A 21,304-nucleotide genomic window follows, 5' to 3' on the forward strand; every position below is an offset into this window, starting at 1 on the left:
ATGCTTGAGCAAGTAAAAAATGTTGAAGGCCCGGCTGATTTTAAAATTGGTAGTGAATGTAATGGGTTACAATTATATTTTCAGTCATCTCGTTTTATACTAACAGCGTTTATATTTAAACATATTTTTGAAGTCATGGAACCTTTAAGTAAAGTACTTCAATCTTGTGATTTGGACTTATTGACAGCAGTTGATTATTTAAAAAAGGCGGAACAAAAAATAACAATGATGCGTACTGATGAACAATTTAATACTATTTTTGAGGAAGCAAAACAATTTTCTGAAGAACATTTTGGTGATTTTAATTTAAATAATTTAATGTCATTTAGAAATCGAAAAAGAAATGTAGTTCGGCGTTCAGGTGAACTCTGCATAGATGAATCCATTGAAAATCCTAAACAATATTATAAAATATCAATTTTTTTTTTGATAATTGATATTATTGTACAACAACTCAGCGATAGATTTGATAAAAATACCATATCTGTTATGAAAGATATAGGTATATTATCCCTAAAGCGTATAAAAGAAGTTGGTCCTGTGCCTCAAGATGCATTTAGTAAAATATGTGATATCTATGGAATTAATCAAGAGTCTGTAAGAAATGATTACATACTATTCAAAAGTATAATCAAAGATTTAGATCTCAATTTATTGAAAAAATTACCAGCTAAATTGCACGATGACTCTGAAGAATATACAAGTGGTTCAGATGAAAGTAATAAAGAAGATGAAGAAGAATTGCAAGATTTAAATAATTTTGGAAGCCTAAGAAATATTTTTGAAATAATTAATACTATGAATATTAAATCGGAGTTTGAGCATTTGTACACAATAATTAAAATAAGTTTAACATTGCCTACATCTAGTTGTACTGTAGAACGAAGTTTTTCTAAATTAAAAATCATAAAATCAAGACTGCGTTCCACTATGGATCAAAATAGATTAGAGAATTTAATGATTATTTCTTGTGAACAGGATATAAACATAGATGTGTCAAAGGTAAAAATGATACAAAATTCGTATTTTTCTTTTTTCAGTTATTACAAAATTATTAATAATTATAATACCTATATATTTTATTTTGTTTGTTTTAGGTAACAGATATATTTGCGAGAAAGTCACCAGTATTATCTAGGTTACTAACATTTTAATATTAATATTTATAATTGTGTACCACTATGATTCTTGGCAAAAAAAATGTTTTATCAAGAAATTTTGTTATTTTATTTTAATATTATTAAATATATTGTATAATTATATTAATTAATAATTTCAATATATATGTGTGTAGAATATATCAGAATATATTATCATGGGTGTTTTGGTGTTTATTACCTAATTATAAGTAAAATATTTTTGTTAGGTATGTTTGAAATTGGTTTTGTTAATATTATTTAGTTTGTGGTGTTTAGGTAAACATGGATGAATAGCTAATTGCTTATAAGTGTATGGTAAAATAAAATAGGCTATAAGGTTTTTCAGAGACAAACCCAAAATTGTCACTAGGCTGTCTTAGGTGGTGGGGAGTACAAAAAACTTATAATTTACATTTTCTTTTAAAATTGAACATCAATATTTTTTGGGTTAAAACCACTACCCCCCCCCCTCTCACCGGTGGCATTGGGGCCGATATTTATATATTGATGCCTTTTCAAATATTTTTCGCCCGACTTCATTTTTAGGACTTCGGCGCCACTGCTGGTAACCACGATATAGGCACGGCTAAACATACTTTCAATCAAAAACTTTCAAGTACTCGCGTTATTGTAGAAAATGTTTTTGGGGTGCTGACATCTGTTTACCGAATTTTTAAGAAACCGATGGAGATCAATATAAAAAATGTACCAAATGTAACTATGACTTGTATTTTGCTGCATAATTTTTTAAGAAAAAGTGAATCCTCTCGGAACATTTACACACCTCCAGGAACTTTCGATTACATAATGGACGGACAACTTGTTAATGGCACTTGGAGACAAGACCACACCGAATCGTCAGGTATAAGGCCAATACCAAATGTGGCTAGACGAACATCAAGCAATATTATGGAAATTCTATCAGAATTTGCTGATTATTTACATAATTTAAATTAAGTAGGTATTACTATATATTAAAAATTTAAATTATAACACTTATATGCACTTCACATAATTTTTACTTATATATTATTGATGTAAAATTAATATTTTTTTATCTGTATAATATAATATAATATAATAATATTTTATCACTTATGTTTACTAAAATAAATGTATTTTCACTCACCTCATATTCCGTATTTATCTCGGTATTTATTGTTTCTTCGACATCATAATTTGTTTCCAAAAATCTCTCCATAACATCATATTATGCAAACCATATTGTCTGAAACACGTCGTCAGCGCCCGCTCCAGATCTTATTGACGCTTTTTTCTTTTTTAGAAGAGGCCTAAATGTAGCCATTAGTGATTTTTTTTTGGCTTTAAGTTCATCAATCGGAATAGACATGTCAAAACTAATTCTTTTCCACGCATCATGCACCTTATGTTTTAATTTATGGTATTTATCTTTTGTATCCCAAATAACTCGTTCACCCTCATATAATTCTAAAAATTTTATGGTTGTTTCAATGCTCCAATCAGCTTGCATATTGACAATTAAAAAAAAATTATTTGAGCACCAAAATTTAAATAATAAAATATAAATAATACGCAAGTGTATAGTTCTTTGACACGCGTTTAGCGGCAACTGAATGTAAACACGCAATCGCGCTCGCGCTGCCGGCTAAGGTGCTATTATTAGTAGGGCAATGTAAACACTCACTGCCCTACGACGCTGCCACAAAAGTATTTTGGGAATTACAGCAGCGCGAGGAGCAGCGGAAATGGCTGAATGTAAACGAGGCAATAAGTGTCGATAACAAATAAAAATATAAAGTTTATACGGATCAAGCGAATGATCGACCTTCGCCGTATAATAGGCTATTTGGATTATTTATCTGTTATATCATACATTTATTCAAATCGCATTACAGAAAAAACTCATGATTAGGATACTATATACATCTAGCTATCTATGAATGAGTATAGGACATAGATAGTTTAGACTAAAAGACGCGAGTACATCTTCGAATACAATATAAATTAATAAATTACATAATACGTAATATTTGTAAATAATATAAAAATTGTTTTATGTATTAGGCATTAGCAAATCGAGTTTAACCCTTTCAAACCCATAATTATTTTGGCCGATAATTTTTTTTTTTTTTGCAATATTTCAATTTAGGACCCCAAAAGAAATCATTTTGCCAATTTTCAAAATTTTTGCACTTAAATTTTCTAAGATCTGAAGTGGGTCATTATAATGACCCACGGGACACAAAAGAATACTTTTTATTTATTTTTAAATTTGTTTTATTAAATTATTAAACAATGTAATAACAACTTAAAAATGATTTTTAATTTTTATTCGTAAATAACCTTATTTTCTTAAAACTAATAACACCTGTGAAATAAATATTTATAATTTTTAATTATAAAATAAAGTAAATCAACCTTTGTAGCATAAAATAAAATAAATCAATCTTTGTAGCATTATAAAATAAATTTGTTTTCATTGATAAATTTTGTTTAGACTTTAGTATGGTATTCTTCAAAACAATTTCTGTCTTTCGTTAAGCATAGGTGGACATTACATTTCTTGCAAAAAAAATGTGTTCTGTTGTTTCTTGCAGGGCCGTATTTGAGGGGGGGCAAGTGTACCTTGTTGCCCGGGGCGGCAAATTTTTTAGCTTATTAGGGGGGCGGAAATTTTATATCGAAATATTATGGCGTATCTAATAACAAAAAAAAAAATGTTTTTATTTATATTTCAATACATTTATTGGATAATTATTATCATTGATTACAAACACTATATAATATTTATAATCAATTTTATTATTTAATATTAAGTATTATTATATCTATAAATAGATTAGACTTTTTGAATGTACGATAACGTCGATAACGATGAGTGTTGCACCACCGCGACTGTGCCCATATTATCGTGAAAACAAGCTGGTTCTCGGTATAGCCGAATCGCGTGCGTCTTACTATTACATATTAAATTATTAAATTTTAAATTTACATCTGTTGGTGAATTGGTGACAGATATACGTTTATTTATTTTTTTATTAAACGATACACAGTCAAATTTAAGTTTTTTCCATTTACGGTTCTATTTACGATTACGGAAGTTATGGATCGTAAAAAACTTAGTGGTGCTGGATACCGGTTAAAAGCCAAAGAAAAGGCTAGACAAATTGCTGATGTTGTTGTCAAGACTGAAAATATTAAACAATTTTTTTCTGTTTCAACCTCTAATTCTGGAGCTAGTGTTACTACGGATTCGAGTAAGTAATTGATTAATAACAGTTATAAGTAATAACTAATAAGTAGGTGTTAAGTAATAACTGGGTCTTCAGTTCTTCACTCTCTTATTGTTGTTTAATATTATTAAACAAATACTTTTAATTCATATTGTATGAGTGAAATATAAAATTAAATATTAATTATATTGTATTGTTATATTATATTGTTATTATTATATTATATTAATACATAAACAAGTCTGTAAATAAATATGAGAAGTTGGGAACGTAGGTATCTAATATTATTAGATATATTATTTCATGTCATTTTATTTTTTTGTTACCAATTAAAAATATTTATATTGACTTGTTTATTTAGCAGTGCTTGATAATTCTAATGATGGAGAAAATATTTTATTAGAAGCAAACAATGATAATATATTGGTGAATGTTGATCAGTTTAAAGCACCCAGGTAAATTAAATATTTCATATTTTATTAAAAACATTATTTATGAATTACTATAATAAATTATGTATATGAAGTAGTCCTGTGTTTTTAGTACAGATACCTATTTAGTTTTGAAACAAATAATTAACAAATGAAATAATTTAGAAAATTCAGAAACTTATGTTAGGATTGAATTAATTAAGTCATTACCTACATTTAATATTATATTATTGTGATAAATGCTTTTTTAATTTTATAATCTTCATAGCTATATAATTTTAGTACAAAAAATACACTAGTATAAAAATAATTAAAAATACTTTTTAAATATATTAGGGCAAAAATAATTAAGAATAAACACAAGTACTTGAAATGTATTTAAATATATAAAACAGATACTCTTTTTGCTGTTCAAACATTGAATTCTTATACTTTCAATGTAATGTTTTATTAGTTTATTACCTAAATATCATACCCATACCTCTTACAATGATTCAGTATTTTTTTATATTACCAAAACTTATTAATGTTTTAGTGATTTAACTTAATAAAAAATAATTAATTTTACATATTTTTTTGTTGTTGTCTTGTTGATAATTAATTAAATATTTTTTATTTTCTAATTACAATAATTATAAACCAAGTTTTATATTTTAGATTTTAATAGTAATGATCCTGCACTATGTATCATTAATGATGTTACAAGAGACACAATATCTACATGCGGAATATCACAAAATATTAAAGAATTAGATTTTTCAAATTCAAAAAGAATCTATAATAATGTTATTCGAGGGAAAAAACAAGTTCATTTTAGGTACTGTTCAGCCAATTTTTTTTATACAGTTCTTATCAATGGTGAAAGAATTCAAAGAAATTATCTTGCATACTCTCAAAGTACAGGTGCTATTTTTTGTATCCCTTGCAAATTATTTGGAGCAAATTCTGCTTTTGCTACAAGTGGATTTTCAGATTGGAAAAGAGCGAGTAATAGAATTGCATCACACGAGCAATCGCCAGTTCACAAATCAAATACATTGACTCTAAAAAATCGAGGAACATTAACAAATAGGATTGACAGTGGATTATTGGATCAAATTAATGATGAAGTTAATTATTGGAAAAATGTTTTGAAAAGAGTGGTTGTAGTGGTAAAAACCTTGGCAATAAGAGGATTAGCTTTTAGAGGTAACTCAGAGAAAATTGGATGCCCACACAATGGAAATTTTTTAATGTCAATGGAATTAATAGCACAATTTGATCCATTTTTAGCATCACATATTTCTAAATATGCTAATAAAGGAAAAGGGTCAACATCATACTTATCGTTCCATACATATGAACAATTTATAACTTTAATGAGTGACAAAGTATTGGAAAATATTCTAAAAGAAGTCCAAACAGCAAAGTATTTTTCAATAATAGTTGACTCAACACCAGATATCTCCCATACTGACCAATTATCATTAGTAATAAGGTATGTTTTCGATGGGTATCCTAAAGAACGGTTCATGTGTTTTTTAGAGAATACTGGTCATAAATCTGAACAATTGGCTGATAGTGTATTAACCACTCTTGCATTATATAACATTGATTTAGCCAACTTGAGAGGACAATCTTATGATAATGCAAGTAACATGTCAGGAGCTTACTCAGGTCTACAGGCAAGAATCAAGGAGGTTAATCCACTAGCTGAGTATTCTCCATGTGCTGCACACTCTCTAAATTTGGTTGGTAGTTGTGCAGCAAATTGTTGTGACGAAGCCTGTCATTTTTTTGAACTGTTACAAGCAGTATACTGTTTTTTTACGGCATCAACTCAACGGTGGGCAATGTTGAATGCAAAAGTGACGTTAAAAGGTTCAGCTCGGTGGTCGGCTCGCGAAGATGCTTGTAGATCACTTAACAAAAATTGGGATTTGGTCATTGGAGTGTTGAAAAAAATTTTGGACGATACTAGTCAAAAACCAACCACACGCTGTGAAGCCAAAGGATTATTGAAAAAGTTAAACCGCCTAGAATGTGCTCTGATGGCTGTATTTTGGGGTGATATTCTTGAAATTTTGAATAAAACAAGTAAAAAGTTACAATCTGTTAGTATTGATTTAATCACCGTTGTTCAGCTTTATGATTCAACAATATATTATGTTAAATCGGCTCGCAATAGAAATAGATTTATGGATTATGAAAATTCTGCTAAAGACTTGTCTGGATTAAGTGACTATAAAGAAAATGAGAAACGAAAAAGAAGACGAAAGTTACCACATGGCGAAACCAGATCCAATGATGTGACATTATCCGGCCGAGAAAATTTTATTGTAATGACATATTTTTTTATACTAGACAATTTACTATCAGAGTTACAAAAACGCAAGTCTGCTTATGATAATTTGGTAAAAAAATTTTCCTTTTTTCATAATATAACACAGCATTCAATTAATGAAATTCGTAGAAGTGCTAAGGAATTATATGAAGCTTATCCAAATGACCTAAATATAAGTTTGGCTAGTGAGGTGGTCCAGTTACAAGGGTACATCCATAGCTTAGGAACTTCTGACAATAATCCTCAAACTATTTTGGAACTCATGTTATGGATAAGAAGTAACAATTTCATAGTTTTGTATCCATACGTAGAAATTGCGATACGTATTTTTTTATCAACAGCATCTACTAACTGTTCAGCTGAACGTTCGTTTTCTGTTCTAAAACGAGTAAAAAATTATCTAAGGTCAACAATGAATCAAGAAAGATGTTCTGCGTTGGCTTTATTGACAATAGAATCTGATATAACCAGTAAAACAGATTTCGAAGAAATGATAATTTTATTCTCAGACCTTCAGTCAAGGAGAAAGTTATAAATGTATTTATATAACTATTTAGATTATAATTATTAATAAAAAATACAATACTTAACAATAAATAATACATTATTTACTTGAAACTATTTTCTTTATTTAACATTGGTTATTTCCTATGTAGAAAAATAATTATAATAGAAGAAATATTAATATTTATAGAGATATTATATTATATTTTGTTAAATTTTTATGATCGTAATTATTATTCATAATACATTTTACAATTATTTACACACATGAATATAATATAATATAATAGTGTACCTATATTGTATATACATTTAATTTGCCAATATTATATTAGTGAGAGTAGCATATTATTATGTTTATGTAGTTGGTTTAATTTTCTGTGAACCAAAATTATATACAACAAAATAGTTACACCTTATATTTTAAGAAATAGCATTTGGGGGGGGGGGGGCAGAAATATGTTGCCCCGGGGCGCAAATTGTCCAAATACGGCCCTGGTTTCTTGAGCACGTTGGACTTTTGCACTTCGTCGCATTTTTCAAGCTATCCATTTGTGGCATATGGTCTATTCGGTCATACCTAACAGCATCTGAAGCGATTGGACTATCAGTGCGACTTTTTGTTTGGCTTAAAGAGTATGATGATGATGACGATGTAGGAGAAGGTGAAGGAAGATGACTAAAACTCGTACTTGCAGTATCAAAATTTGGTGAACTATAAGTTAATCTTGTTGGTCGTCCCACTTTATTTTTCTTTGCTGTCGCTATTTTTCGCGTAGAACGTATTAATTCATCTGCCAACTGTAGACGAAAGTGTAACAAATCTAATATTTTTTTTTTTAGTACCGATAATTCGGTAGCCTCCTTTTTGTATTGAAGCCACGAATTGCTAGCTACTAAATCAAAAGCGTGAGTGATAAGGCGTAAAGTCCATTTTTTAGATTTAATAAAAGTTCTATAAAAACTTATTAATTGATCGCTTTTGTCTACTCCGCCCATACTTGAGTTGTACAATTTTACGATCTCCGGTCTTTCTACAGTGATATATTCTTTTTTTTTTTATCATATCTTTGTACTGTATCAATTGTTCCTGATGTAATGAAATTTGAACCTAAAGTCACGGCCTTATTATCATACCATTTTACTAAGCCTATAGTCTATACTAAATAAATTTTTAACGTCAGATCTTATTTCAAACGTGGTTCCTCTACCCAGTTTTGCCATTTGTTTATCAAGTAATAAAGGAGGTTTAGCGAAACGATTTGGTCTTACTGTTCCAGCCGCATAAATACCAAGATTATAAAGCTGCTCAAATAAATTGTATGTGGAAAAAAAATTGTCGAAAAATAAAAAATACATATTTTTTTTTACAGTATGCACGAGATGCAAGACAACTGATGCTCCAAGACCAAATAAATGTAAATTATCTTGACTTAATTCGGTAGAACTTCCTTGGTACAGTATAAAATCGTAAATCATTCCATTTTCTGAAGCTAAAACAAATATTTTAACTCCCCATGGGCATGGCTTACCGCGCATATATTGCTTAACTGATAATTTACCTTTAAAATGTACCATTTGTTCGTCTATGCAGAGATTTCTTTCTTTTGGTAATTCATTACATTTTTTCTTTATTAGATCGTACAGCGGACGAATTTTAACAAATTTATCATGATTGTTATTTGAAATGTCTAAATTATTAATTATATGTAAATTTTGTCTGAGTTGAAAAAAACGGTCCCTTGGCATCGAATTAAAAACACTTGGTACTTTAAAATTTTCTTCCCAATACATTCTAACTCTAGGAAATTTAAGACAACCCATAATTAAATGTATTGCAATTAGCACTCGTATTTCTTGTTGATTTGTTGCTTTAAAATTGGTTAAATTTTGTTGAATAGCGTACAAATTAGTATTGAATGCAACAGTTTCAAAAAAATCGTCATTAAAATAGTACATAAAATAATTGATCAGATTACGTAAAAAAATAACTGGATCAGTTATATCAAGATTATCCAACACAATATTAGGAGTATTAAATGGTTGTTGTATCCATTTAATATTTTTTTTTGATGTGATCATAGGCAAAATATTATTAACAGTACGCACATCATTAATATTATTAGCATTACAATTATCTATTTCAGTATCAAAACTATAATTACTATTAAATTCTTGTAAAAGTTCGTCTAGTTCATCATTTGGGAATTCATCTTCATCATAAGAAAAATCTAGTTCCGATTCGTCACCGTCTAATAAGTCCATTATATTTTGGCTGGATAATTTATTATGAGCCATTTTTTTATGTTCACAATAATATGTAAAATATAAAAAACAGAAAAATTGACGAAAACGGCCATCTATAATATACGAGTACAAACGACTTACAAGTAGAGATGTGTCGTTCGTGAACGAACTAGTTCAATTGAACTATTCTCCAAAGTGAACGATTAGGACTAGTTCACATTTAGATGAACGACGTCGTTCATCGTTCACCTACACTGTACACTGTACAGTGTACACAGAAGAACGGTTTCCACCACCTTAATAAAACGTTCACAGTGTTCGCCACCGAAGTTCACTGAACGAGACCGTTCAGACTGAACGGTCACCGCCATACCGATATTACGTTCACTACTACCAACTACTAAAACGTTCACACCCAGATGGTGAACAATGTCGTCTTTCTACTCTTTCTGCTTTCACTATAATCAACTAGATCTGAATAATGATAACGAATGGTGATACTTTTTTTTTTACTGTTGTTGCTTGTCCACTGTCCACTGTGTCCAGTACCTACTGTTCATATTTAGTGAATTAATGGTTATGTACCTACTTATGTCTCGTTATACATGTATGACTTATGTTTTATGATGCACACACTCCTATGTAAGTATTCATTATTATTTTTGTAGATATCAACTATCATTATTTATTAAATACATTTTGTTCTTAAAAGTGTTAAGTAGGTATATGTAAAGGCATCCCAAGAAAAAAAACAAAAGCATAATGTAAAAATGTGTTAACTAAATTAAACTGTGAAGCAAACCACCGCAATTGATCTTACTACCTATCCATAAACCATAAGTTATTAGTGTTATTACTAATAATAGGTACTTAAGATTGTATTGTAAGATTGTGTAAATCATATTTTAAATAAAACCAAAATTACAAAATAATTATTACATATTATAAAAAACTATTGCATACTTATATGAAAAATAAAATAATAACTAAGCCCTTGTTAAAAAAAACATTTATATTAAACATTTTATATACATAAAAAACAAATGATTAAATTCTAATAAAAATGTCCAATATAGATAGAAACAAAATATAAACACTAAATTACAACTAACAACTATAAAACAAAAATAAAATAATAAAAATATAAAATATAATTAAAACAATTGTAACAGGATATCTATGTTGTTAATAGGTACATAAATAAATTGCAAAAATTAAAATGTTAAATATATAAAATAAAACTATAACAGAATAACTGTGGTCAATACTATAAAAACTACAAAAATCCTACAACCTTTAAAAGTGATAAGTAATATGTACATTTTTACAGGTTTTGATTTAAAAATAATACTTGTGAAGACTTGGAGGCTAGTATTCGTGATCTTTTTTCAGTTATGACCATGCCTGCTTTGCTGAACAGTCTCTCGCATGGAACTGAGGTAGCTGTTACACATAACCGTTTTCTTACCATCACATACAAACGTGGATACATTAATTTATGCTCAGTCCACCATTTTAAGGGATCTTCACATCTGCTTATAAGTGGCTCCTGTAAATACCTATCCAATTCGATAATCCCAGCTGCTGTGGGATTAATTGAAGTTTGATTAGCTTCATATTGTTGATCAAACCTTTTCCATATCAATGAAGATGATGAAGAAGAAGATGCATTTACAAAGCTGGTTGATGCAGTTGGATTATCCGTACCAGGCAAAGTCACTTGACAGACTTTCTTCTTCAACTGGTCAATTGCTAGTTCCAATTTTCTTTGGCTATATCCGTCAAATGCCATCTTCTTAAACCTCGGATCAAGAAGAGCTGATTGTGTCACAATTTCATTTTCTTCATAGCCTGAAAATCTTGACTGCAATTCTCCCAACAATGTATTGACCAATTCATAAGCTTCATGTGGTAATGCTGTATTACTTTGAAAACTAACCATTGTGTCAATCATTGCTCGTATGAAGATAAGAATTTTGGACATGCTAACATATCGTTCGCTGCTTATTTCTTTTGTGACTTCTGCAAATATTTGTAAAATATTTGCTGAACATTCAACAATTTGCCATTCTGCCACAGTCAATTGTTCCACATCACATTGAAGAATAGCTAAAGTAGAAACAACAGCATCTTTAATTTCTATTATACGTTTAAACATATCATGTGTGCTGTTCCATCTTGTAACCACGTCTTGTTTTAATTTTAATGGCGACAAGCCCATTTGTTGTTGCATTGCCAGGAGTTTAGACTGTGCATGTGAACTTCGTTTGAAATATTCCACTATGGATTTGACTTTTTTTTTAATGTTATTAATATCTTTGAGACCTTGTTGGACAACTAAATTTACACAATGGGCAAAACAAGATACATGCCGAAAATTGCATTCTCTAATGGCTCCTACTATATTAGGAGCATTATCACTTACAACTGCAGCTACTTTGTTCTGAATACTCCACTTTTGAATAGTATTTTTTAAAAATAAAGCCAAATTTTGAGATGTATGCCTATCATCAAATTTCTCACACCCAAGACATACTGACTGAAGTGATACATTTTCGTCAATAAAGTGAGCAGTAACTCCCATAAAACTCTCATTTTTAATTGACGTCCATCCATCTGTTGTCAGACACACCGCAAAACAGTTGGTCATGAGAGCTTGCACTTTCTCATGTGTCTGATGATATAGCAGAGGTATCATGCTGTTGGATACGGTTTTTCTTGAAGGAAGCTTATAACCACCATTCAACATCTTCAAAAGGTTTTGAAACTCTTGATCCTCTACTATATCAAATGGATAATATCTATAAAAAAAAACCATAATTTTACCATTTTTATTTAATAAAAATATAGTGACTTTTTAGTGTATATAAATTTCATATTATTATTATAGGTAATTATTATATTTACCCTTTAACAATCATTTTAATCAGTTGTTGATCTACTCTTTTTTGATGATTGACATTTAGTGGCTTTGTGTTGCTGAAATAACTAGATAATGTGGACTGTCCATTTATGCGACGACGAGATGTTCCTGATGGTCCAGCAGTATCAGATATTGATGGACCTTGAGTCAATTCAGATGATGTAGATGGACCTGGAGTAGATTCGGATCCGGGTATAATTGGGTCATCAACAATATCTAAAAAAATATAGTTTTTCTACCATTACAAAAATACTTTATAAAATATATTTTTTAACACAATTGCACAAACCTTCTGTTGCATTCCTTTGATTTGTATTTAATGGAATCGTATAATGTTTTGACTTCATATGTCGTTTAAGGTTACTTAAAGATCCTCCTGCAGTGCTGAGGATAATACTGCAATATCCGCACTTTGCCTTCTGATATTCGATTTCTGTAAAATGATTCCATACCTCACTAGTTTTGGATCGATGAGGTGCCATAGTGCTAATTATAAATAAAACTTATTTAGTTTCTAAAATTATAATTAAATGTTTTAAATTTATATTTAATTAAATATGTAAGTACTACCTATGTCCTATATGTTTTGTACAGTTAATACAATCTGTACTTTTGGCATAATAAGAGTATAAACTAAAAACTAGGAACAAAACTAAAAAAAAATTATTGTAAGTCACCCATTGATGGTTTTTTAAATTCTGAACGAAATTATGAATGTATTAATTTTACAATAATGTGTTTTTTTTTTGTATCTGTGTATAGCATAACTTATCGAAATAATGCTTCAATTTCAAATTTCGTGGGTGGTTACCGATGGCAAAGTGTATATCCTTGATGCATTATAGCAGAGCTGGGCAAGTTAGTCATTTTTTTCAACTAGTTGAAGTTAAGTTACTTTAATAATAAAACTAACTAAGTTAGAATATAAGTTAGTTTCTGAAAACGTCAAAATTTCTAACTTAGTTAGTTAGAAGTTAGTTTGGTGAAAATAGAAACTAAAGTTAGAGTAGAAGTTAATTTTTTTTATAAATTAAAAAACTTTTTTGTTAAAATGTAAATAATAAGTTATCTAACTTCAATTATTGATTGAAATAAAACTAAAAAATTGAATTAAACACATAGTAATTTGTCAAAACGTTCTAATTAAGTAAGTAATATTTTCAATTTCTTGAAAATTAATAGGTATATCACTTGTTGGTTATTAGAAAATGAAAGGCGAAACAAAATAAAAAAAAATACATAATATAATAAAATTGTAACAATAATTATTGTTACTTTTTTTCTAATGAGTTAAATTAGACTATTTTACACATTAAATTCAACTAGTTAAGTTACAAAGTTAAAACTAATTTAACTTTAACTTTCCAACTAGTTAGTGCCCAGCTTTGCATTATAGAGGTTAAAAGTAAATATTTTCCAACAGTTAATCAAATTTCAAAAATATCGAGAAAAACAAAAAAAAAAATGACAGAAAAGTATGTTTTTTTGAACTATTGATAAATAAAAATTTGGTTAACCAATAAAACTTGAAAAACTAATACAAAGTTCCTTATGAGTTGTTCTTATAATAATTAAAAAAAAAATCAAAAATTATTAGCTACAATTTTTTTTTATAATTGTTTATAGTTCAAATTTTTACGAATTTGCGTAACGATAACGATTTATCCTCAATGATTTTAAATATTTGTTATTACTAAAAAAGTATAAGTTGCAGATACTTGAATTTGACTAAAATTTGACCAGTTATTTAGATTAGCATTTTTTTTTTTACATGATTTAATTTTCAAATTATTTCGCTTATTTTAATCTATTTATAAAGGCATTTGAAATATTCGTTTTTGTTTAGTTTTTTATATATAAATATCGATAAAAAATTTTATGCAGAGTCAAAATACTTGAAAATTTAATACAAAGTTCCTCATAAGTTAGGCTTATAGTGATTCAAAAATTATAAGCATACATAAGCACAATTTTTTTTTATTAGCGATTTAAGTTCAAATACTGACAAAAATTCGTCAAAATCATGATTATTTTCAATCTAATTTATAGGTATAATTCATAATTAAAATTTTTTTTTTTAAATTCATATAAATCCATGCTCTACTCATAATATTAAAATTAATTATAAAACACTTACCTTTTTATACAATTGCTGTTTATTTGAAAAATAAAACCGCAATGCACATAAAATTGAAATAATATTAGGAAACGAACTAATGTTCACCGCACAAAGTCAAAAAATAAACAAACAATAAACATTAAAAACGTTTATTAAATGTTATAAATTTCTGATTCCCTCCCAAAAAACATTCTTTTAAAAAAGGCCCATTATAATTGTAAACGTTTAATATAAGGGTATGTATATATATGTGTGTGTGTGTGTGTGTATCATGTATTCATGCGTGTATAACGTAATATTATAATATTATCTTGGGTTCAGTATAGGTAGACTGAAATTCAAAATTAAGCTGTATATTAGTATTTAATTTCACTATAAAACACTATAATGTTATCATTTGACAAGTTGACATTTGGGTAGTCGGGACACCTTTATTACTAATGAGTCACAAACACACAATAGGCAAAAAGGTAATTCATATAATATATAATTATATAATTAATATAAATTATGATAATAAATAAATATTTTTGTTAGTTTTACGAAATAATAAAAGTAGGAAAATAGAAAAAAAACACAGATTAAAAAATAATAAAATATATATGTACAAACTTTTTTTACCTAATTGATTATAATATATTATAATTATATATTCAGTGTGATTCTTATATTAAACAACACTGATATAAATGAGCCTGTATATAGGACTAACTACCTAACTACCTATATAATAAATTATTCAATTACAGATGATAATTTAATAGAATATTAAGTTTTTTAGGACTTTTTGTCCGACACTAAAAATATGCTCGATTTTTTGGTCCACTTTTTTCCGTTGCCTTTTTTTCTTAGATTCATATTGACCGTATCTAATATTTTTTTTTTTACGGAAGACGATTCTCAAGGAGAAATATTTTCGTAGTAGATTTCTGCCAATAAACATTTTGCTACCCCTAGTATAATCTTTTTTTTTTATTGATAGCTTTAAGTTAGGTACAACTAATACAGCTCAACAATTATATAAAAGTAGATTAAAATTTAATTAATAAAAAAAACAAGATAGGTAGGTACTATAATATAATAGTATAATCTAATAAATACAAAATTAAAAATTACATATTACTTCACAGATACTAGATAGTGAATATAATTTTCCAAAGTCTTATTACTTATTAGACACGAGTGAACAAAACACTTGAACCTATATAGCTACTCTGCATTGTTATGTATTCTTTCTAGACCAGGAATTATAAAATCGGGTTAGGGAGGGTAAATGTAAATTTGGTAGATAGGAACTATATTTTTATGGATAGGTAATCGGAAAAATATATAAATACTTATATAATATTATAATTATATAAATTTTTTTCATTTTTTTCATTTCAATAGGTAATAATTTACTTTCTTTTTTTTTTTTGCTGTTTGAACCGACAACGTCGTGGGAACTGTTTTCACAATACTTCCGCAGCGCCGCCATCGTTTATTTAAAATCAAATAATAATTACATTGTTAATAATGAGGGAAGACTGAGAAAATAACCTCGACTTGCCCCCTTACCGACATAATACATGTTTAATAGACAATACAAAATATGAAAAAAATTGCGTTGATGGTCTTAACGGGCCGATCTGAATCCGCCGCCCTGGATATCGCGTTCTGATCTGCCGTGATCATCCGTCCCACCCGTGAAATAATAATTTACTTGTATATGTTTATTATAACTTCTATTCTAAATTGTTGATTTTGAGATTTTTTTTCCTAGATTCATTTTTATGCGGTCTGCTCAGTCGTTCAGTGAACTATATTTTTAGGGGTTCTCCAGTCGTTGAGTTGGACTTAATTTTCTCATACAATTCAGTGAACTACTTATAGTTATTTTAAGTATCGGTCACTGGTCAGTCGTTCAGTGAACTAAAGTCATTTTAAGCCGGGTTCACACGTGTCAGTTAAAACGTTCATCATGACTGATTCATTTCTATTGACGATCCGTTTTACTGAACAAATCGTTCACACGGTTCAATAATAATGAAAATATTTAACTGAACATTCTTAATGAATCGTATGAATCGTGGCATTTTTTTGTTGCACGTGGTTGTTAGCACATCTCTTATTGTATTACCAACTTGTATTATTTTTCGATGGCGAATTCACAAAAGTCTTTAATGCGAACTAGTGTTAGGTTATTATGTGCTCAAATATCAAAAGAACTACAAAATATATTAAACCAATTTAAAAATAAAAAAACACGAAGATGGTGGGTCAGGAAATGGGTTTCAAGACGTGATACGTTGGGCGCTAGTGAACGTTTATTAAAAGAATTATCAACAGAAGATGTAGATTCATACAGAAATCATTTAAGATTGAATAAAGATCAATTTGAAATACTTCTATATCGGATAACTACAAAAATTCAAAAGCAAGACACAGTTATGAGAGCTGCTTTACCAGCGCGTACAAAATTGGAAATTACTCTTCGATACTTAGGCAAGTAAAAATATTAAAATTTTTAAAAATAAAAAAATATTTAGATTAGAATCAAAAGACACTTTATATTATATTATTATTATTGTATTTTGTTGTTGTTTATAGCTACGGGAGACTGGTTTTCTTCACTTGCTGCATTATATAGAATACCAAAAAATAGCATATCCGTATTTCTTCCAGAAGTTTGTACATCAATTTGTGAATCTTTAAGCGAGTATATAAAGGTGAGATTTTTTAACTAAATAATATTAAATATTCAATCTTAAATATTTTTTAAATTATATTCATAGCAAAACAAAACAATATAATAATTTTCCTTCTTTAAATATTTAACAAAATCAAATTATTCTGTAAATATTTTTAAATATATAAGTAACAAAACATAAGCAAAAATATAATTAAATACAAAATTAATTATAATAACGCATTTCTTATTGCTGTACCTAAAATATCAGCTGATGTTTCTGCTTGAGGTTGATTTTCGTTATCTGACATATTGTGTGACCATGATGAAGACATTGATTGCTCAGAAAATAAATCTGGAGATGATTGTGCCATGTAATCATATTTTTGCGATCCTTGGTTAATGAGTTGGTATAAACGTTCTTGTTTCATAACATCCATCAATTTTTCTTGACAAACGAAAGCTCTATCGAGTGGCATTTTTTTCAACTGAACAGCAATACTTTTGGCAAATAAATCGAATTCATCATCGTCTTCTTTACATGAATTACTTATAGCCTGAAGTTTATTAATAGAATTTTCTATTTGACCAATTTGGCTATAACATCTTTTATTAGCAGATTTTCGAGGTCGTGTTATATTCGATTTTTCTGCAACTGTTACGATTTCATTTTCAACCGTTGATATTTCTGATTGTGGTTCATCAATAACTGTGGGTTGTTCGTCATTGACATCATTTATAACTTGAGATTTAGGTTGCTCCAAAGACTTAACAGACTACAAATATTAATATCCAATTATTGTTAGTATATTTTAGTATAATCATATAACGTGTAATAATATACAATGTTGGTATGGCATAGCATTAAATATACCCCACTATTAAAATAAACATATTACTGATGTAGTTTACAAACAATTATTGTATTATTATTTATCTATTTTAGGTACCAAACACTGAGGACGAGTGGAAAAAAATTCAAAACGAATTCTATACACGATGGAATTTTCCAAACTGTGTGGGAGCAGTGGACGGAAAACACATTTTAATCCGTTGTCCGAAAAACACTGGATCCGAGTATTTTAACTACAAACACTCATTTAGTGTAATATTATTAGCTGTTGTCGATGCAAATTACTGTTTTTCTTATATTGATATTGGTACAAATGGTCGTGTAAACGATGCTAGGGTTTTTTCAAAATCATCTTTTTACGAAGCACTTGAAAACAAAACGTTAAAAATTCCATCAAATGGTGTATTTGTGGCAGATGATGCATTTCCATTAAGAAAAGATATGCTAAAACCTTATAGCAGAATTAGAAAATTGACTACAACTCAAAAAATATTTAATTATCGCTTGTCAAGGGCTAGGCGGACAGTGGAAAATGCGTTCGGTATTCTTACCTCTAGATTTCGAATACTTGAAAAACCTATACCGATTTTAGTTGAAAATGTACCTATAATTATTAAAACAATTTGTACATTACATAATTGGTTAAGGAAAACCTCAGATGAATATTTTCAAACAACATATGCGGATTCTGATGATTTTGATGGAACACCAGCACATTTAACAAATTTAACGAATTATTCAAGCAATCATTACAGTACCTCTGCAGGGATTTTACGTGATACATACGCAAACAAATTTATGACGACGGAAGCTGTACCATGGCAGTTTAACATGATTTAATTTTGTTTATATCAATACAATTTAATGTTTTTTTAATAATACAAATAATGTACATATTATGTACCTACTTGTTTTAAAATGCAAGAATAATTATTATTATTTGTTTATGAAATTTGTTGTATTGGTCATTATTTGCAAATATTATGAATATTATATATTAGAATTGTAATAAAAATATGTTCAATGTAGTTGTATTTGAAATCAGTTTTCGATAAAATTTTTCGATATCAGTTTTCGTTATCGGTAGGTACAACAAAAAATAACTATAATAAGTAATAACACGGGTTTTCACGTCCGAATACCGAAATTGTACTGTAATTATAACTTAAATATTATTACTTACCAAATTCGAAATACTGTTTTTTACTACACTAACGCCTCTTAGGTATTCATCAGCTTTTTTAAACCAAAATAGACGAGGTATATAAACATCTGCCAATCCAGCTCCACTTTTTTCCGAATTTATAATTTTGTTGAGCTCACTTTTATAGTTTGTACGAACTGTTTTTATTTTGGTTTTGATGTCATCAACTGACAGTCCAGGTAAATTCAAAGCTGAGCGCATACTTTCGTATGCTTCTTCTCGCCTTTCTCGGTTTTTATAATTGTCACTACTTATATTCCATAAACACTCATGTTGTCTGTATTGGTCCAAAAATGGTTCAATATAATCATCACGCCACTTAAAAACCATTTTAACAATTTATTTCGGGTTAATATATTAATTAATATTATAGTTAATATTATAATTTGAATAAGTACTGAAATTATAAAATATTTATATAATAGAATGAATTCAAAATGATTTTGAATCAAGTTCACACGTTTCAGTTGCCTTTCATGACGCGATACTGATCATTGGAAATGTCGCAAAATAGAAATAGTTTCTATATGACTGATAATCAATTTTGATGATTCAGTCATGCTGAAACAAGTGTTCACACGTTCATAACTGGTTCAGTTTTGATGAATCAGTCATAATGAACGTTTTAACTGACACGTGTGAACCCGGCTTTAGGTATCGGTCACTCGTTCAGTACCTACTTTAGTTTTAGTTAAATCGTTCAGTTGAACTAGTTCAGTGAACTAGTTCAATTTGATGAACGGTGAACGAACGAACTAGTTCACCCAAGTGAACGATAAGTCCCATCTCTACTCGCGACCAAAATACCGACTCGGAGTGGAGCGCGTACGAGGCGAGGCGAGACGAGACGAGACGAGACGACACGAGTGAACCGACTACACTCTCGTGCTCGCGCTGCCTCGCTTCGCCTCGGCGAGAGTGTGGAGCTAGCATAACGAAGTCGGTCGTCCCTTGACATGTGCCACGTGTTTTTCTCTCAGAATGAGTCGATTTCACTATTGCTTTTGTGTGTTTTCTAATCGCGTACCGTGTGTATTTTATGAATCGCGTGTGTGCTGTTTGTCCCCGAATTCGGTTCGTAGATGTCACCGTCGTGTTCAGAAAATGTGTACTTGCGGTATCGCGTGTATTGTTTCGATAGTGTATAAAACAATTATGTGAATAATAAAAATGTGCATATGATCATTGACATGCGTTAGATTTAACAGATTCTTATATATATATATATTACAAACACAAATAACAAAAGTTTTGTTCTTAAATCGTTTTAATACTTTTGATGGAGTTTGCAGTCATTGGTGACCATTAACTATGGTGAGTCTGATAAAGTTATAAAAATGTAATATTCATTATTAAGAATGAAATATAATTTATAGCCTCAAGTAGTGGTTTAAATATCATATATATCAGATATAGAAGTATAATTTTACAGGATTTTAATACTTACATTAATGTGTTATCGTATGAATATATTTATGCTTTATAAAATGATGCTATTATATATTTTGTATTTAGTATGCATTTATATTGATCCCGGTGAGTGTGATACTATTCCATTTTTTTGTAAAATATTTGATACTAACATTAGAGTAAACACTTGTAAAACGCACAATGTATTGTGTATTGGTAGTAAAAAATAAATGAGATAATAATAATAATATAAAAAAAATAATCAGAA

The 21,304-nt window shown here is 28.8% G+C and overlaps 5 protein-coding genes across 5 annotated transcripts; 3 read left to right on the forward strand and 2 right to left on the reverse strand.

Moving 5' to 3' along the window:
- On the forward strand, positions 1-1,184 carry LOC112591824. Its single transcript, XM_025335763.1, has 4 exons — positions 1-58; positions 134-361; positions 503-1,002; positions 1,098-1,184. Exons 1-4 carry the CDS (start codon positions 1-3, stop codon positions 1,152-1,154), a joined length of 843 nt encoding a protein of 280 aa, XP_025191548.1. The 3' UTR covers positions 1,155-1,184.
- Positions 1,185-4,224: 3,040 nt separating this feature from the next.
- Positions 4,225-7,643, forward strand: LOC112591825 (zinc finger MYM-type protein 1-like). Its single transcript, XM_025335764.1, has 3 exons — positions 4,225-4,378; positions 4,716-4,809; positions 5,603-7,643. Exons 1-3 carry the CDS (start codon positions 4,225-4,227, stop codon positions 7,641-7,643), a joined length of 2,289 nt encoding a protein of 762 aa, XP_025191549.1.
- A 3,540-nt stretch (positions 7,644-11,183) lies between these two features.
- Positions 11,184-12,730, reverse strand: LOC112591826 (zinc finger BED domain-containing protein 1-like). Its single transcript, XM_025335765.1, has one exon. It carries the CDS (start codon positions 12,675-12,677, stop codon positions 11,184-11,186), a length of 1,494 nt encoding a protein of 497 aa, XP_025191550.1. The 5' UTR covers positions 12,678-12,730.
- A 25-nt stretch (positions 12,731-12,755) lies between these two features.
- Positions 12,756-13,781, reverse strand: LOC112591820. Its single transcript, XM_025335760.1, has 2 exons — positions 13,072-13,781; positions 12,756-12,998 (listed from the first exon to the last, which is right to left on the reverse strand). The coding sequence occupies exons 1-2, from the start codon at positions 13,262-13,264 to the stop codon at positions 12,763-12,765; spliced, it is 429 nt and encodes a 142-aa protein (XP_025191545.1). The 5' UTR covers positions 13,265-13,781; the 3' UTR covers positions 12,756-12,762.
- A 3,258-nt stretch (positions 13,782-17,039) lies between these two features.
- Positions 17,040-19,262, forward strand: LOC112591827 (putative nuclease HARBI1). Its single transcript, XM_025335766.1, has 3 exons — positions 17,040-17,385; positions 17,491-17,609; positions 18,516-19,262. Exons 1-3 carry the CDS (start codon positions 17,040-17,042, stop codon positions 19,260-19,262), a joined length of 1,212 nt encoding a protein of 403 aa, XP_025191551.1.
- The last annotated feature ends 2,042 nt before the right edge of the window (positions 19,263-21,304 follow it).

This window comes from Melanaphis sacchari, unplaced genomic scaffold (assembly GCF_002803265.2).
Source record: "Melanaphis sacchari strain LSU unplaced genomic scaffold, SCAv2.0 Contig143_pilon_pilon, whole genome shotgun sequence".
NCBI lineage: Eukaryota > Metazoa > Arthropoda > Insecta > Hemiptera > Aphididae > Melanaphis > Melanaphis sacchari.

What these genes read in the sequence shown, in the direction of transcription:
- LOC112591824 (XM_025335763.1), top strand. Translation starts at nt 1, where the DNA reads ATGCTTGAGCAAGTAAAAAATGTTGAAGGCCCGGCTGATTTTAAAATT. An exon ending in AAATGTAGTTCGGCGTTCAG is followed by an intron (nt 362 to 502) that starts GTGAACTCTGCA and finishes TGAAAGATATAG; the next exon opens with GTATATTATCCCTAAAGCGT. An exon ending in TAAACATAGATGTGTCAAAG is followed by an intron (nt 1,003 to 1,097) that starts GTAAAAATGATA and finishes TGTTTGTTTTAG; the next exon opens with GTAACAGATATATTTGCGAG.
- LOC112591825 (XM_025335764.1), top strand. Translation starts at nt 4,225, where the DNA reads ATGGATCGTAAAAAACTTAGTGGTGCTGGATACCGGTTAAAAGCCAAA. An exon ending in TAGTGTTACTACGGATTCGA is followed by an intron (nt 4,379 to 4,715) that starts GTAAGTAATTGA and finishes TTGTTTATTTAG; the next exon opens with CAGTGCTTGATAATTCTAAT. An exon ending in GATCAGTTTAAAGCACCCAG is followed by an intron (nt 4,810 to 5,602) that starts GTAAATTAAATA and finishes AGTTCATTTTAG; the next exon opens with GTACTGTTCAGCCAATTTTT.
- LOC112591826 (XM_025335765.1), bottom strand. Translation starts at nt 12,677, where the DNA reads ATGGTTTTTTTTTATAGATATTATCCATTTGATATAGTAGAGGATCAA.
- LOC112591820 (XM_025335760.1), bottom strand. Translation starts at nt 13,264, where the DNA reads ATGGCACCTCATCGATCCAAAACTAGTGAGGTATGGAATCATTTTACA. An exon ending in TCAAAGGAATGCAACAGAAG is followed by an intron (nt 12,999 to 13,071) that starts GTTTGTGCAATT and finishes ATATTTTTTTAG; the next exon opens with ATATTGTTGATGACCCAATT.
- LOC112591827 (XM_025335766.1), top strand. Translation starts at nt 17,040, where the DNA reads ATGGCGAATTCACAAAAGTCTTTAATGCGAACTAGTGTTAGGTTATTA. An exon ending in AATTACTCTTCGATACTTAG is followed by an intron (nt 17,386 to 17,490) that starts GCAAGTAAAAAT and finishes TGTTGTTTATAG; the next exon opens with CTACGGGAGACTGGTTTTCT. An exon ending in CTTTAAGCGAGTATATAAAG is followed by an intron (nt 17,610 to 18,515) that starts GTGAGATTTTTT and finishes TATCTATTTTAG; the next exon opens with GTACCAAACACTGAGGACGA.